This window comes from Oreochromis niloticus, linkage group LG17 (genome assembly GCF_001858045.2).
Source record: "Oreochromis niloticus isolate F11D_XX linkage group LG17, O_niloticus_UMD_NMBU, whole genome shotgun sequence".
Taxonomy (NCBI): Eukaryota; Metazoa; Chordata; class Actinopteri; order Cichliformes; family Cichlidae; genus Oreochromis; species Oreochromis niloticus.
This window is the reverse complement of record NC_031981.2, coordinates 34,137,903-34,151,940: the sequence shown is the minus strand read 5'-3', so window position 1 is coordinate 34,151,940 and position 14,038 is coordinate 34,137,903. Positions and strand designations below refer to the sequence as shown.

The following is a 14,038-nucleotide window of genomic DNA, read 5'->3' as shown; positions in this document are numbered from 1 at the left end:
TCGTCTTGTTTTTAGATGTTTACAACTTGCTGCACCTGCAGCCTGTGACAGCTGCACAGGTAGTTCAGCTGTCAAAAGAAGTTTTGCCGTGTCTCGAGGCACAGTATCAAGAGTGTGGAGGGAGACCAGAAGATACGCCGTTATAAGAGACTCGGACTGCAGCAAGACTCCTTTGTGCAAGGAATATGAGGAGCACATCACCACCAGCAGGGTCCTCATGTGCATGTTTCTGGCCAAACTCTCAGAAACAGACCCCATGAGGGTGGCACCACGTCCTTTTACTGGGACTCTCAGCTCAACTGATCATGACATGTGCTGTACAATGCAGCCCTCTAGTGGTTACAAAGACAAAAGCCAAGTGAGACAGAAAAACTGAGAAATGCCGCTCACCCTCCTCCGGTTTCTGTTTACTGTTTATTTCTGTGCGCTGCACTTGATCATTATGTACATCCTGTAACCGTAAACAGAACTGAAAAGAACAACATGAACAGAATTTTTACACAGCTTAAGTAATATTTGAACAGGAGACAGGCAAACACATAACTTACAGTACTCTGTATCCAAATCTGAGCTCCTCCATACATACCACAAGTTCAAACAACACACATCCACTGACTACAATATAGAGGTTAGCTTTTTAACATAGCTGTAAGATCGCAGATTCAGTCAGCGAGGGAGCCTATGAGGGTTATTTCACATGTAGGTCCTCAGTGTAAATAAAGCATAGACACATACTACACACTTCTCATATCTTGTAAAACGACAAAGAAAGCAGTCGCCTCCAGATTAAAGTTCAGTATTTTCAGCCTGAGACCCGGAGTCTTGTTCGACGACCCAGTCAACACTTGTTTTGGGATCCTTTCGGGGTCCTCAGCCAGCTAATGAAACCACACCTCACACGATTCTCTTACGCTGCTCAGAAGTCAGTCAGCATCCTTAATGCAGATGAACAAACTGGACGAATGAAATCCAGTGAAGGGAAAAGACAGTATGATGCCAACAGAAAATCACCTTTGACCTTACTATACAAATCAGAGATCATGAAGACAGTTAACAGTTTCAGGATCTTTAACTGAGCATGAGCATGAGAAGGTAAACACTTGGCTCAATTTGCGTGTGAAGAATAAACAACAGGGTGAAACAGTTTAAGCGGATAGCTGGGGATCGTGTAGGAACATATTACTGTTTTGTGAAAACTTCATGTGCTTGAAAGAAATTGATCATTGCCTCTCTAGTTATTGCATATTTTATCATTTTCCCCACTTAGCACTAAGAACTGATTTTGTGAATCATTGCACATAAAAAGGGACCAAATGCATCAAAAATGAACAAATGTTTCTGTTAGGTTAGTACACATCAGCTGCAGCATCTACTGCTGTTCACTACTTCTAATGCATACCCCATTCCTTTATGCTGTTTATGAATAAAAGTGTAGCAAATGAAGTAAAAAGTAAACAAAACAAATCAATGAAAAGTAAATTGTTGTAAATCAGTGTTTTGATGAAAGAGAGTACGATCTGCCTGATATGAAACACTGATATACAGTAAACAGAACTCTTATTGCGTTCTTGATGGTTTGTGTTTAAGCACATTAGTGTCACTTCTGTGGTTCTGAGATTACACCACCCAGTCTCAACCTTACAACCACCTCCCTAATTTAATGCAGGCTCCCCTCTAGAACAGCTGTGACTCATCAGAGCATCAAGATGGGATGTTTTGGGGTGTCTTACAAACTCTGGCACTGGGACAGAGGCAAATTTTTTGAGTCCTCTGGTTGTGTGGAGGCGTCTGTTAGAGTGCATCCCATGGATCTTTGATCAGACGTGGGGGATCTGGGGAGTCTGAAGGATAGGTGTGATGTTAAGGGCGTCACATTCTCATGAACTGCCTTATGTTTCCCAGCAGAGAGCTGCACTGTGATCAGATTTGCTTTAACTGCCAGTGGTTTTTACTGTTTTGGCTGACGACTGTGTTTGACAGACGTTAAAAGTCTTTAAGACGACAGCCTGAAAGTCCTGAACTCTTTCTCACAAGCAGATTGATTTTGAACCAATATTTTTAAGACAAACAAAGTGATTTAATAAATTAATTCATGAATTGCCTTCCTTGAGAGCTGCACCGATTCGATTCATCAGTTTGTGCTTTCACAGAGATGTAAAGCAAAAATATATTAGTATATGAGTGAGTGTACGCGAGGCCTCAAGGTGCTTCATGTAAGGAACTGTACATGTGCTAATGCTAAAACATACAATCCCCAGTTCCCCACAAGGCTTCAAGATGTCAGACACACCAATTCTTATTAACTCTCTTCATAACAAAACCATTCCACATGATATCATATATGTCACATACCAAGTCAAGTTATTGTGTTACTGTTTTTAAAAAAAAATCTAATTTAGTTTCCTCAGCTACACTCAGCAAACGACATCTTCAGGCTAAGGTGAAACTCGACCTGTGATCAAGCTTTTCTAATCCAATCACCTCCAAACAGCCTATTTTAACTTGACGCTGCTGTTTGTGTTTGTTATTTATAGGAACATTAAATAGCGTGAAAACTGTGGATTTGATATGACGGAACTGATCTTGAATTCAGTGTTTGCTCACAGTATAAAAAAAAATGGCTTGAATGCTGTTAAATGCTTGTTGTGCCTCACAGACTTCTTCATGCTCCAAGAGCAGTCTGACAAATGCTTGCTCAGTTTATTCTCTGGCGTTTCTTTTTCCAGATCAAGAGCTCTCACTTTGTTTTGATCCGTCTCTTTGACGTCCCAGTGATTTTTAATTTTTTTGAATGGGTTGGTTCATACATACAGCATGGATATTAGAGCTACAGAGAGTCAGCCGTTCGTCTGAGCTTCTAGTCCGGGCACGGGAGGCTGTTCTATAGCCTGTCATCACTCAAGTTCTGCGTTTTTGTGGCAAGAAGAAAGACACGAGTTAAAGCATGGGTATAAAGGCAGATGTTGCAGGGTGTGGCTGCAGTACGCGGACAAGAGGTGGTAACACTTTAAGGGTTAGATGATGGAATCAGCAGGGACATCATCTCCTCCTCCTTAAGTCCCCTTACGCTTTATTCAGTAGAGAGGCTTTTGTCCTTGGGTCTCAAATTCTGACCAGGCATCATTTAGTTCCATGAAAATCATCTTGGCATATTGTTCGTATGGTTGTCCTGTCGCCTACGAAGTAGGAGAGAAAAAACACAACAGTTATGAACCCATAAGTAAAGCATATTTGGGACATGTTGGCCTTTTGAGATTCCCAGTTCATTTGTCTCTCATTTACAGCTTGCTTTACTCAAGCATTATGTTAACATTTTATTATTCACTGTGACAGACAATTCAGGTAAGACACTACCTTGTCTTTCAGTGCTGAGAGTCAGGAAGTACACGGTACCCCAGTCTTTCTATAATACACACACACTGCATCCCTGCATGGATGGATGTTTACAGGTATAATTTGAATCACATGTTTAATTCTGATAAGAGTCCATGTTAAGCCAAGCTGCGGTGTTTTAGTAGGTGCAGTGGGAAAGGCCCGCCCTGCTTCAGCTGACCACATGGTAGCTGCTGTACCGCATAGCCGTATCTTTAAGTGGATTACAAGGGAAGCTGTGGCCTGGCTTGGCTTGGCTTGAGAGTCTGAGAGTGACGCACTCTGTGCTAACAGACTCTTCACTTCACACAGTAAGGTGCAGTGTTTCAGATATCTTTGTATTTCATTATATTGTTCACACGCTCACACAAACTTTTAGTTTGGTTTGCTTGTTTTCTTGTTGCAACATCATATATGCAAAAACTTCATCCTCCAGCACTTTGAACACACAGACACTACTGTGTGTGTCTACATTTATGTGATCGGTCTATTCATTTTAAATTTGCATGTCTGTGTTTGTCTTGTATCCGGGTTCTCTTGCTGACTACAGCTACTACCTGCTCTGAATACAAAACAAAACACAACCCTTATTGATAATGCTTGTATGCTGCGTTGTATCAATGCAAATCCAATGCTCACACTCTTTTAGATCCGTTTCCCTAAGGAAATATCTGGTCCTTCACCTCTAAGCAATTCACCAACTGTGAGCTAAACCTGTCTTTCTGCAATGTGGTACAGGCAGATAAACCAGGGTTGTTTTATTAAGGATTACTTTGACCCAGGACTACAACTGGCTGTTCAGCAAACTGAAGCCAGAGCTAGAAGTGAATCAATAAATGAAAGAATAGAAAAACTGAGTAAAAAGATGCTAAAAAGTAAAAAGAAGTTTACTAAAGGGGAAAATGGTGAAACTGTGTGATGATCATACAGTCATGAAAAAACCTTGACACTTCTCTTTTTCAGCTATTGTGTTGTAGATTTGCTGTTGTGCTTGGGATCATTATTATGTTGCATGACTCAGTAATGGCCAAACTTTAGCTATTAGATAGATGTCCTCAAATTTGACCCTAGAATACTTTTGCATATTGAGGAGTGTACACTCGACTAAATGATTTAAAGGTTCCTAAGTCATGTTGCTGCAAAACAACCCAAAGCATCACCCCTCCACCACCGTGCTTGCCAGTTGCTATGAGTATGAGCTGTTTGTGCTGATACACTGTGTTTGATTTTTGCCAAATATTGTGTTGTACTTTAAATATCTCTACATTGGTCCCGTCTGTCCAAAGGAGTCTTCTGGTTCATTCAAGTTTTCTGATACAGAATTTCTCTGACCACTGCATGGTCAGAGTTTGGGATGAAGTTGGTTGGGTGTCCCCTTCTGTGAAGACTGTGGCATTGTGTTAAAATACAAGGATGACTCAGACCAGCAAACTGCCAGAACTTCTTGTTTCACATAGGTGCTCAAACTTGTTGATGACCACTTACTCAAGCACATGATTATCAGCATCTGGCTGCTACTTACCTCCTTAATTCTTATAGAAGCAATAGGGTTGTACTTAGTTTTTTACAGAACGGTACAAAGTGTTGTCAAATCTTTCCTTTTCCATCCCTGTATACGCATGCTTGTGAGGAATTATGTTTTTTCAAACCAGTTTTTATTGTCATTATCGTTTTTATATCACAATATGGCCACATCATATCCAGAATTGCTTATAAGCCTGATACAAGGAGAAGGAAGTGAAAATAAAGACAGTCACTATTTTTTCATCTGACTTTACCTTCAGTTGCTTTTAAGTAAAGAATGTCCCGTTATTGCAGCTGATTTATTCTGTATATACGGATTAGATGTAAAGTCAGCCAAGCTTCTCTCCTATTACTGCATCCATCCATACAGAATGCATAAAGATCCCATTCATCAGAAATTCTGTCTCACCTTATCTGGGTGAACAACCAGGACTGCTTTGCGATAGACCTTCTTGACCTGCTCTGGAGTAACCAGGTCAGCCATGCCCACAGGCTTCCAGCGTGTCTCTCCTTCCCAAAGCACAGTGTGCATGGTGGAGAGCAGAGCACGGATGTTACGCTCCTTCCCCTCAATCCAGTCCAGAATCTAGGGCACAGAAGAGGGAGGCAGAGGAGGGGAGCCAATAACCAGTGAGGACCTGATTTGAAACAATTATTAGCATAACTGCTTTCAGTAGTTCTGGCTCTGGTTTTATTTAAAAAAAAAGCTTTTAAAGGAGCAATTAGATGAACCAAAATTTGGTCATGGAAGACCTACATTGGACGCTTCATTAACTCCGAAATAAACAGAAAAAGTTTAACAGCCAAAGGTTTTCGAGTACACTCTCCTACTTTTGGGAATCACTGAACTGCTTCTGTTGAGCTACACTGGATAAACAGGCGACCACAATGCAGCGAAATGTCATCAAAAACTAATTGTAATCAGACACAATGAACCAAAAATCATTAGTTCAACTTCATTAGTTTCAAACAAACAGCCCATGCCTTTAGTTTCTCAGGGTCCATTTCTTTGGCCATCTCCTCCTTCCTCATCTCTGCTATAGTCCTGGGCCCTTTCTTCTCTTTGGTCCCCGCAAAGCCCTGAGCAGACAGCAGGTCGTCAAAGTTGGCATCCGAGGGTTTGGGCTTCGAACCTGACAAAGAGGCAGTCAAACACAAAGACAGAATACATACTTGTTAAGCAACAAATGCAGTAATTATAATACGGTGAGCTGAAGAACAATATATGTGTGCACAGCATGAAAATTTTAATGGATTAAAAATGCGGCGCTGTCTCTAAATGTTTGCAGCTATTTTGTTAAATAATAACAAAAGTAATAAAATATTTGGATTTAGTGGCATAAAGTGTTGAAAGTGTTTTCTGCTCCAAGAGTGCTATGCAAAGGTGAAATACCTTTTTCTGAATCACTTCAGAGTTAAGTGCAATCTATATTTTGTTTTAAAAGAAAAATGTCCTTTGATGTGAAATATACCCCAACTGACCAGCCACAACATTTGGAGCGTAACAATGAGCCTCTCGAGCTTACCCATCCCAGCCTGTGATTTTCCCCCTGCGCTGGGTGAGCCTCCTCCCATTGCGGAGAAGCTAACATTGTAGTTGGGTCGATTCTGGGGCGATGTGTGCGGCATGGAAGTGTGGCTGGGGCTGGGCTTTGGCTGCGGAGCAGGACCCTGTCCTTGTGGTTGCCACCCTCCACCACTTCCACCAGCCTGCCACGAGGGGAAAGTGCCTCCTGCGTGGGGCTGCCAGGGTCCTGTGTGCTGGGGAGATGGTGGAGGCCTCGATGGGGAGCCCATTGGAGGCAAGGAAGGGGCCGTTCCAGTAGGGGTGGTGGGCTTGCTCGAGAAGCCAGAGCCTCCTGATCAAAAGGACAGAGATTACGGCATGCTAGGTAGTAGCAAAAATACCAAAAACTTAGGAACATTTCCAGCGTCTCACCTCCAAGGCTTCCCCCCAAGTTGCCAATATCAGCGAATGGGTCCAGAGTGTTTGGCTTGGTTTGGTGGGTGGGGGTGCTGTGGACTGAGCCAGTGGGACTGGTAGTGGCTGACCGACTACCCATACCAAAACCTCCTGAATGAATTGGCAAACAGCAAAGAGGGAAAAATGAACGACACTGATGCCAATGAGTTTTACAAACAGTGTGGTATCTGTTTGTATGTGTGGCTGTGTGCTTGGGAGAACCTGTGCTTGTGGTAGCAGGTCTGTTCCAGTCCCATCCTCCCATGGCGTTTTGTTGCTGAATATTGACAGTAGGGGTGGCGGGAGGGACGGGGGAACTCCGACCTGTTGAAGCACATAACCATCGGTCACGGGCGGAGCACACGGAAAATGGGAATTGAGGCACACAAACACATTAAGCCAAATAAAATATCAACAGGACTGAGCTTCAGAGAGCTGTTGTTTCGTAGATGAGGAAACTAAATTTATAGTTGCTAACTAAAAATTGTCCACAGAAGCCAGAAGGCTCTTCTTCATGCAGACATCATGCCCTAAATCCTCAATGTATAAAAAAGTGTAAACCTGGAGTTAAGAAAAACTGTTTTGCCATGTTTAAAGTTGAAAATACTGACTGTGAGGTGAGGAAAAAAATACTAGTAGGAGCTTGTGCTGGAGTTGAAAAATCAAGCTGCGCAATCTCTATGGAGTAGCAATGAGATGACCTGCAAACACTTCACATACAGCACGCAAACTCGTGAATTACAAGCATACATGAGCAATACAACAAAAATGTGTGAGTAAGCACAGAGAAAAGCTAAAAATGGATATATACTCAGCAGTCGGGTTCGGGTGTCAGTTTAAATAGAAGCACAGATGAAGGGAAATTATCCTAGTGGCATCTTGCAAATATCTGAAAACATGCCTTACCCTAATTTGGTTCAGGCACTTGAAATGCTTTAAGTGCACCCAAAACGATGGTGTGGGAAAATGTTCAGCAGAGCAGCAAGGAGCATGCCTTACCGAGGCTTGTAGGCTGCAGGGTGGGTGATGGTGAGCGAGCAGCATGCAGGAAAGGGTCTGGCTGCCCCACTTTACCTGGTCCGAGGAATGAACCCATCATGTCCTGAGGCTTAGGCATCGGGCCCGTCCCGAAAGGATCAAATGCTGAGGAGAACCATCCACCAGTGTTATTGTCTTATGCTAAATTGCAACAGTAATTGTGCCTATTTGAAGTCTAGCTTTAGGTTGAACCTAAAGGGAAATGCTTTTTCAAACTTCTCACCTGGTGGGGCAGGTGAGGGGCATGGTGAGGCAGTGTTGGGGGCGACTTTGTGTGGAGTGGACTGGGCAGATGAAGGCCCGCTGGTTGACTGAGGTGGGCCCCCAAACAAGTCCCCTAGGAGGTCAGTGGTTGCAGCTGATGTAGATGGGGGCTTAGATGACGGACGGTTGACCTCGTCCCCATCGAGGCCGAGAAGATCGACTTCCTCAGCGGGAGCAGGGGCAGCAGAAGTGGGAGCCGGGAGGTCGGGTTTCTGATGGGCTGCACTGGCATTGCTTTGCTGGCTGGAGAGAGAAAGCATTTCATCATCCGACGGCTCGCTCTCCTCGCCACGTACCCGACCGTCTGGACCTCCGTGGGACCGACTTGGCTCTGAAAATGATGAGATGGGAAAGGCAGAAAAGAGAGTCATAAGAAAGACACATCAATCACAAACAAAGCAATGACTGAAGAGATAACAAAGCAGACAAAGGGAATTAATTTGAGGTTCAGATATAAAGGGACAAGACTGAAGCAGAGGATGATGGTAAACTACGCAGGTCATTGCTTCTACAGCCAGTACAGCTATTTGTGCTACGAGGCTGCAAACATACACAGTCTGCAAATAAATTCTAGCTAGTAGTTGCTAGTTGGAGAAAACGTCTTAAATGTGATAAATTCCAATATAAGAGAATATGATAAAAAAAAAAAGAAGAAGCTTGTACAGCATGGGATTAAACAGCTGTATAAATCAAAAGCAATATTTCACTTTGGTAGAACATTTTAACGTTGGATTTGTTTACTCCCCAGACACGTTTTCCCTTTATTTCCTTTTGGGACTATGAGTTTTCCCCTCTAGTTCTCCATATTCATAAAAAAAACCCTTAAAAACATGTTTCTGTATGGCCAGGAAAAAAAAATGCTGGTATACATATTATGAAAATTGTGTTAAAAGACTGGTGTTTATACAAGAGACAGGACAAAATACTTCTACCAAAATGATACATCATGGGCTACAAGAATGGGCTAAATTTCAATTCAATCAATGCAAATCACAGTTGGAAACCACCAAATGGATTTTCCAATAACCGAAATCCTTCCTGGGTAGAGCATGATTGAATTGAAGCAAACCCTGAGTAACTACGCTCACTGTATAGTTCCTCTAGCAGGTCTGTGATCTCCTCTACCGTCTTACCCTCAAGATCCAAGCCCTCCATCTCATCTTGCAGGGACAAAAATGAATCACATTAGTTTTTATGACTATGTGTTAATGTAAATTTATTAGCCACAACAATAAAACCACACTGATACTGGAAATATTTCCAAACATCCATATGATGAGGTGAGGGAGATCATCACAATATTAGGGAAATGGCTTTAATGTTGTGCTGGCTGGTTCGTAAAAATTAAAATATTAAAAGTAGTAAAAAAAACTAGTAGCAAGTTCTTTTTGTCTAACTTTTATTTTGGTACCAGGTAAACTTATGTAAAGTCAATCCAGGTTTGGGGTTAGAGTTTGTTATTAAGGTTAATGTAGCATTATGATTGGTTTTATGTAAGGGTACAATTACAAACTGTAAAGGCTAACAAAACAAGCAAGCAAAACTGCTTACTAAAAACATTTTCAATACAAAATTCCACATTGCTTGTTAGTCAAGCTAACTGCTAATTTGCTAGCAGCTAACCCATTTTGCTTTAGCATTCTCATCTCTTAGCTAAAGATTTTTAGTTTAATTATGTTGGTAGTAAAATCTGACAATAGATTAAACAAAGCAGTAAATGTTTGATCCTAAAGTTAACATCTGATTTGAGTTTTTAAAAAAAGTAAAACTTAATGTGTCGTATTTTATAGACTGAACACCAGTGGTTGCCCCAGTGAAACCCTCCCATTTTTACCAGCAATCGCCAGTGCATCCTGATGTTCCTGGTGGCCAGAGAAGAGCACATTTGGGCTCAAGTCTTTACAAGGAAACTGCTCCCATGGTGGTGTCAAGTCTTTCTGTTTGTCCACCCCTTCCACCTCCACGTCCAATATCACATGGAAAAGCTGGGGATATTTCTCTGGAGAGTCACAGGCATCGAGCTCTGGTCTGAGAGGAAAATCAATATGTGTGAGAAAGAAAATTGAGAAGATAAAACAGTCAACAGAGTGGAAGTCTCGCAATATTATTTTTTATACTGAGAAACCAGAATTCCCCGATTTTTGTAAGAGATTTTCCTTACTTGTTAAACTTTAACATAGTGGTTCCAGGAGCAATGAAGCCAGTGTGGAACTGAATCTGGAAGATCTGTGTGTTGGATACCTAACACAAGCAGGAACAAAGATAAATGTTAAATACATTATATTTCATCAGCACTCAGCTACCCCTTACCTGTTGTTCTGTAATGTTTTTAGGTGTTGTGTTCAAGTTTTGCATCTGATAAATCTTTGTCATGTAATAAAATAAAAGCAGGTGAGATAAGAAAATCCAGTAAAAGAAACAAAATAAAAGCAAAAATGTTCAGGAAAAAAAACAAGCCCACTTTAACCATTTTAACTGAATGGATCTTTAATTATTTTGTACTATTCATCTAGGTTTTAAAACTAATGCACTATATAGCAAGATTATGAAGAGATTAAGTTATATATGCACATATTATTATAATGCAACACATGGTGATGTACACCTATGTGCCAATAATCTGTCATAAGATTATTGAAAGACAATAATACCCAGATAAATCACGTGGACCAAACTAAACCAAGAATAGCATAAATAGTGCATAAATGCTTCTTGCAGCAGTAATGAGTGAGTAAGTAATATTTCTATAGATGAAGTAAATCATCAAGTCAAAAACCTTCATCCAGCTTCTTCTTGTCTTAAACAATGTAACAATGAGACACAACGAGCTGTTGAGGCTACCTGAAACTCTGCAGTGGCTGATACTTTAGTTCAATTCAATTCAGTTTCATTTATATAGCGCCAAATCACAACAACAGTCGCCTCAAGGTGCTTTATATTGTATAGTAGATTCTACAATAATACATACAGAGAAAAACCCAACAATCATATAACCCTCTATGAGCATGATCTCATCACCAATCGTTCTAATACTGTCACTCTGACTTAGTTGGAGTTTGCTGCTTGCTAGTTTGATTGAGATGTTGATTTTATCAAGTCTATTCAAGTATAAAGCAGATTAAGCAGAAGCGTACCTTGGCCTGCAGTCGTCCTCCAATGGTTGACCTCATGTGGTAGACTGAAACCACAACATCTCCTTGCACGCTTACACCCAGAGGGAAAACTACCTTGCCGTCCTGGACCCTGTGCTCTCTAAGCGTGCAGATAAGGTGCAGCAAAGTGTAATTGATGGAAAGTGTTACAGAGCGAGAGAATGGGGGGGGGGTAATAATGATGCTTTGATTATACTTTCATTCATATCATACTCAGCATAAAATCTCTGAGACATTTGTAGTTATTCTATTCCAATACAGAACTGCAACGCTACCATGCTCTCTGTAGTTAGACGCTGTCACATTTTTATTAATCTCCCCAGTGTTACTTACTTCATCCTTTCATACTCCTGTGCAGTGGTGAAGATCTTAGTCTCTCCGATGAGAACGTCACAGAAAGGTCGACAGCCACTACGCTGCTTGTTGAAACAGGGGATGGGACTCATAGTGAGGGCCTTGATCACCAAGGGCTTGGAGTGGGGTAGGCTAGGCTTCTCTGATACCATGCTACATACATAACCTATGTACCTGCAGGCAGAGAAAACAAAAACAGCAGTTTTCAATTTTCAGGGCTCTGAATGATGCAATAAATGTCAGTTATGAGGAGACGCTTGCACAACCATGGACTGTTAACTTCTACAAGTATGGCAGGCGGACTCGTGGTTCTTCTTGCCCAGCTGTTTAAGCTGACACAACTAATTACTGTTGGCTTCAGTGATGGCTGTATGTATATTTCAACATGTTATGCCTGTAACAGCATATGATCTGAAACTGTGCTCTTCTTCTTAAGTGTGAATGTGTTTTGACCTCATTTAATATGCGATTCTTTATTAGAAGTGGTAAATGTTCATTATCTATGAAAAATACCCTGCAGATTTATTAGACATTAAAGAATGTAACATCAGCAGAAGTGAAGAAGACAACTGAGCACAAGGCATATCTCCCACTTTTCTTCTTCTCTTTCTGTCACATTCACATCCCCATGTTCACTGATGCAAACCTGCGGTGTGAAGGCCAGAGGCCAGAACCTGGTCTTTTGGCGCTGAGCAGCTGCATGGCAGGAACTGGATTATTGAAGAGGTGGCAGAAGCAGAACATGGCACAGACCAAAACACCTGAAGGAGCGCGACCATCCTGAAAACCCAAAACAAAGATAAAATTACATGTACATCTTATCATGAGCGCAATTTGAGCCATTGGGGATTTTTTCTCTTAAATTAACACATGTGTTATTTTTCAATGAGTCTATTCATACATATGAACTCACTCTGAGTTCATTTCAGGTTACATGGATACTGTGACACTGTTGTTAACTGAGGTAAAAACACCGCTTTTTTAAAAAGGAAGTGTTTCGTGAAGATTATGCAAGAAGAAGCAGTTTGCCAAGGTAAAGCCAAACCCACAATGACTTGGTAATAACATGCCCCAGCACATGCCAGTCTATAGTAGTCAAGTCACTGAATTCCAATACACAGAAACCCAGTTTCTATTGAAAAAGTCAGAGATGGTTGAATTCCCAAATGTGTCTAATGCAAGTGACTGATATTGCTAAAGTGTTATGATCCGTGCACTAAAAGTGCCTAAATAGGACACCAAAGAATACACCATTCTACAATAAGCATAATAAAATGACTTGTATCTATCATTTTTACTGAACATCACAGACCAAGATGCAAAAATGAAATATTCCTATCCTTAGCTTTTCATTTTCTTTTCAGTACCACCTGCTAAGTAAAGTAGTGAAGAAGTTCACACGGCTGATTAATAGAGACCACAGGAGCAGTCTGAAGAGCTCCAAGCTGGAATTTATTTGGAGAAAAAAAAACTGTTACTCCAGCGTCAAAGATTGGCCACAGCCGTTGAAGAGGAAGAGCAGATTCCTAATCTGGGTGGTAACATAGCCTTTATCTGAAAGAATGATCCCTTTTGCAAAACTAGTTTGATTTATGTAGACGTGGAAAAAGAAGGTGAGTCATGTTTGGAAAGCTGTTGAGCAGTAGTTGTAGCATTTAACAACTTCAGACTTTAGAGATCAGTGTTTTGGAAGCACTTCATTTGATGTGAAAGCAAAGTTGACATTTAATCAATGTTGCCAATATCATTGTTGAGCAAAATGTTTTGGAGGGGGAACAAAAAGGCTCTGACACTAAATATGCTTTGGTCTATTTCAGACTCTTGGCTTCGATTCAAAAGTGGGTCACAGGACATCAAACAGCTCAAAAAATTAACGGATGTGTCGTGGGACCAACAAAAACAAGTCCCTTTACATAAAAATCAAAAGTACCTCACTATGTACTTGTTTTTCATGGTAGAATGATTAGTAATGATTTCATATGAATCCTTAATAAATTCAACTATACAAAGGAGGATGAAGAATGTAATATAGGGCTAATGTATGTGCATCTCCTTACCGAGCACGTGATTACACAGACGTTCTTGGGATTCTGTTTCAGCCAGTTGTACATGTTTTTGCACACAGCAAACAGGTTGTGGAGGCTGGGCGCTTGGCGTGAAGGCCAATTACACTCTGAAACCTGTATTGAAGAAGATGCCAGGAATAAAAGGAGGGAGAAGGAAAGGGATTCCAGTAAAAAGAAACAAAGGAGGCAGATCAGAGAGATAAGAGGGCAGGAAAGGGTTGGGGAAATAAGGAATAGAGGAGAGGAAACGGGAGTGGTGGAAGTTAGTAACAGCACTGCAGCAGCAGAGCAACACAACAGACCAG

General features: G+C 41.2%; 1 protein-coding gene across 5 annotated transcripts in view; it reads right to left on the bottom strand.

Moving 5' to 3' along the window:
- Positions 1-395: 395 nt before the first annotated feature.
- dnajc6 (DnaJ (Hsp40) homolog, subfamily C, member 6) overlaps positions 396-14,038 on the bottom strand; it is a 37,307-nt gene continuing 23,664 nt past the window's right edge. For 3 of the 5 annotated variants that reach the window (XM_013275829.3, XM_019346971.2, XM_005457084.3), the window contains 14 exons: positions 13,725-13,847; positions 12,314-12,447; positions 11,647-11,841; positions 11,296-11,413; positions 10,323-10,402; positions 9,996-10,189; positions 8,121-8,492; positions 7,859-8,002; positions 7,082-7,183; positions 6,836-6,970; positions 6,423-6,755; positions 5,881-6,029; positions 5,306-5,482; positions 3,039-3,176 (listed from right to left, as the gene is read on the bottom strand). In XM_013275829.3, coding sequence (XP_013131283.1) covers positions 3,075-3,176; positions 5,306-5,482; positions 5,881-6,029; positions 6,423-6,755; positions 6,836-6,970; positions 7,082-7,183; positions 7,859-8,002; positions 8,121-8,492; positions 9,996-10,189; positions 10,323-10,402; positions 11,296-11,413; positions 11,647-11,841; positions 12,314-12,447; positions 13,725-13,847 — 2,358 coding nt within the window. In that variant the 3' untranslated portion in view covers positions 3,039-3,074. Of the gene's footprint in view, positions 3,177-5,305; positions 5,483-5,880; positions 6,030-6,422; positions 6,756-6,835; positions 6,971-7,081; positions 7,184-7,858; positions 8,003-8,120; positions 8,493-9,995; positions 10,190-10,322; positions 10,403-11,295; positions 11,414-11,646; positions 11,842-12,313; positions 12,448-13,724; positions 13,848-14,038 lie in introns of all 5 variants that reach the window. The other 2 variants (XM_013275827.3, XM_013275828.3) reach the window with 2 other exon arrangements.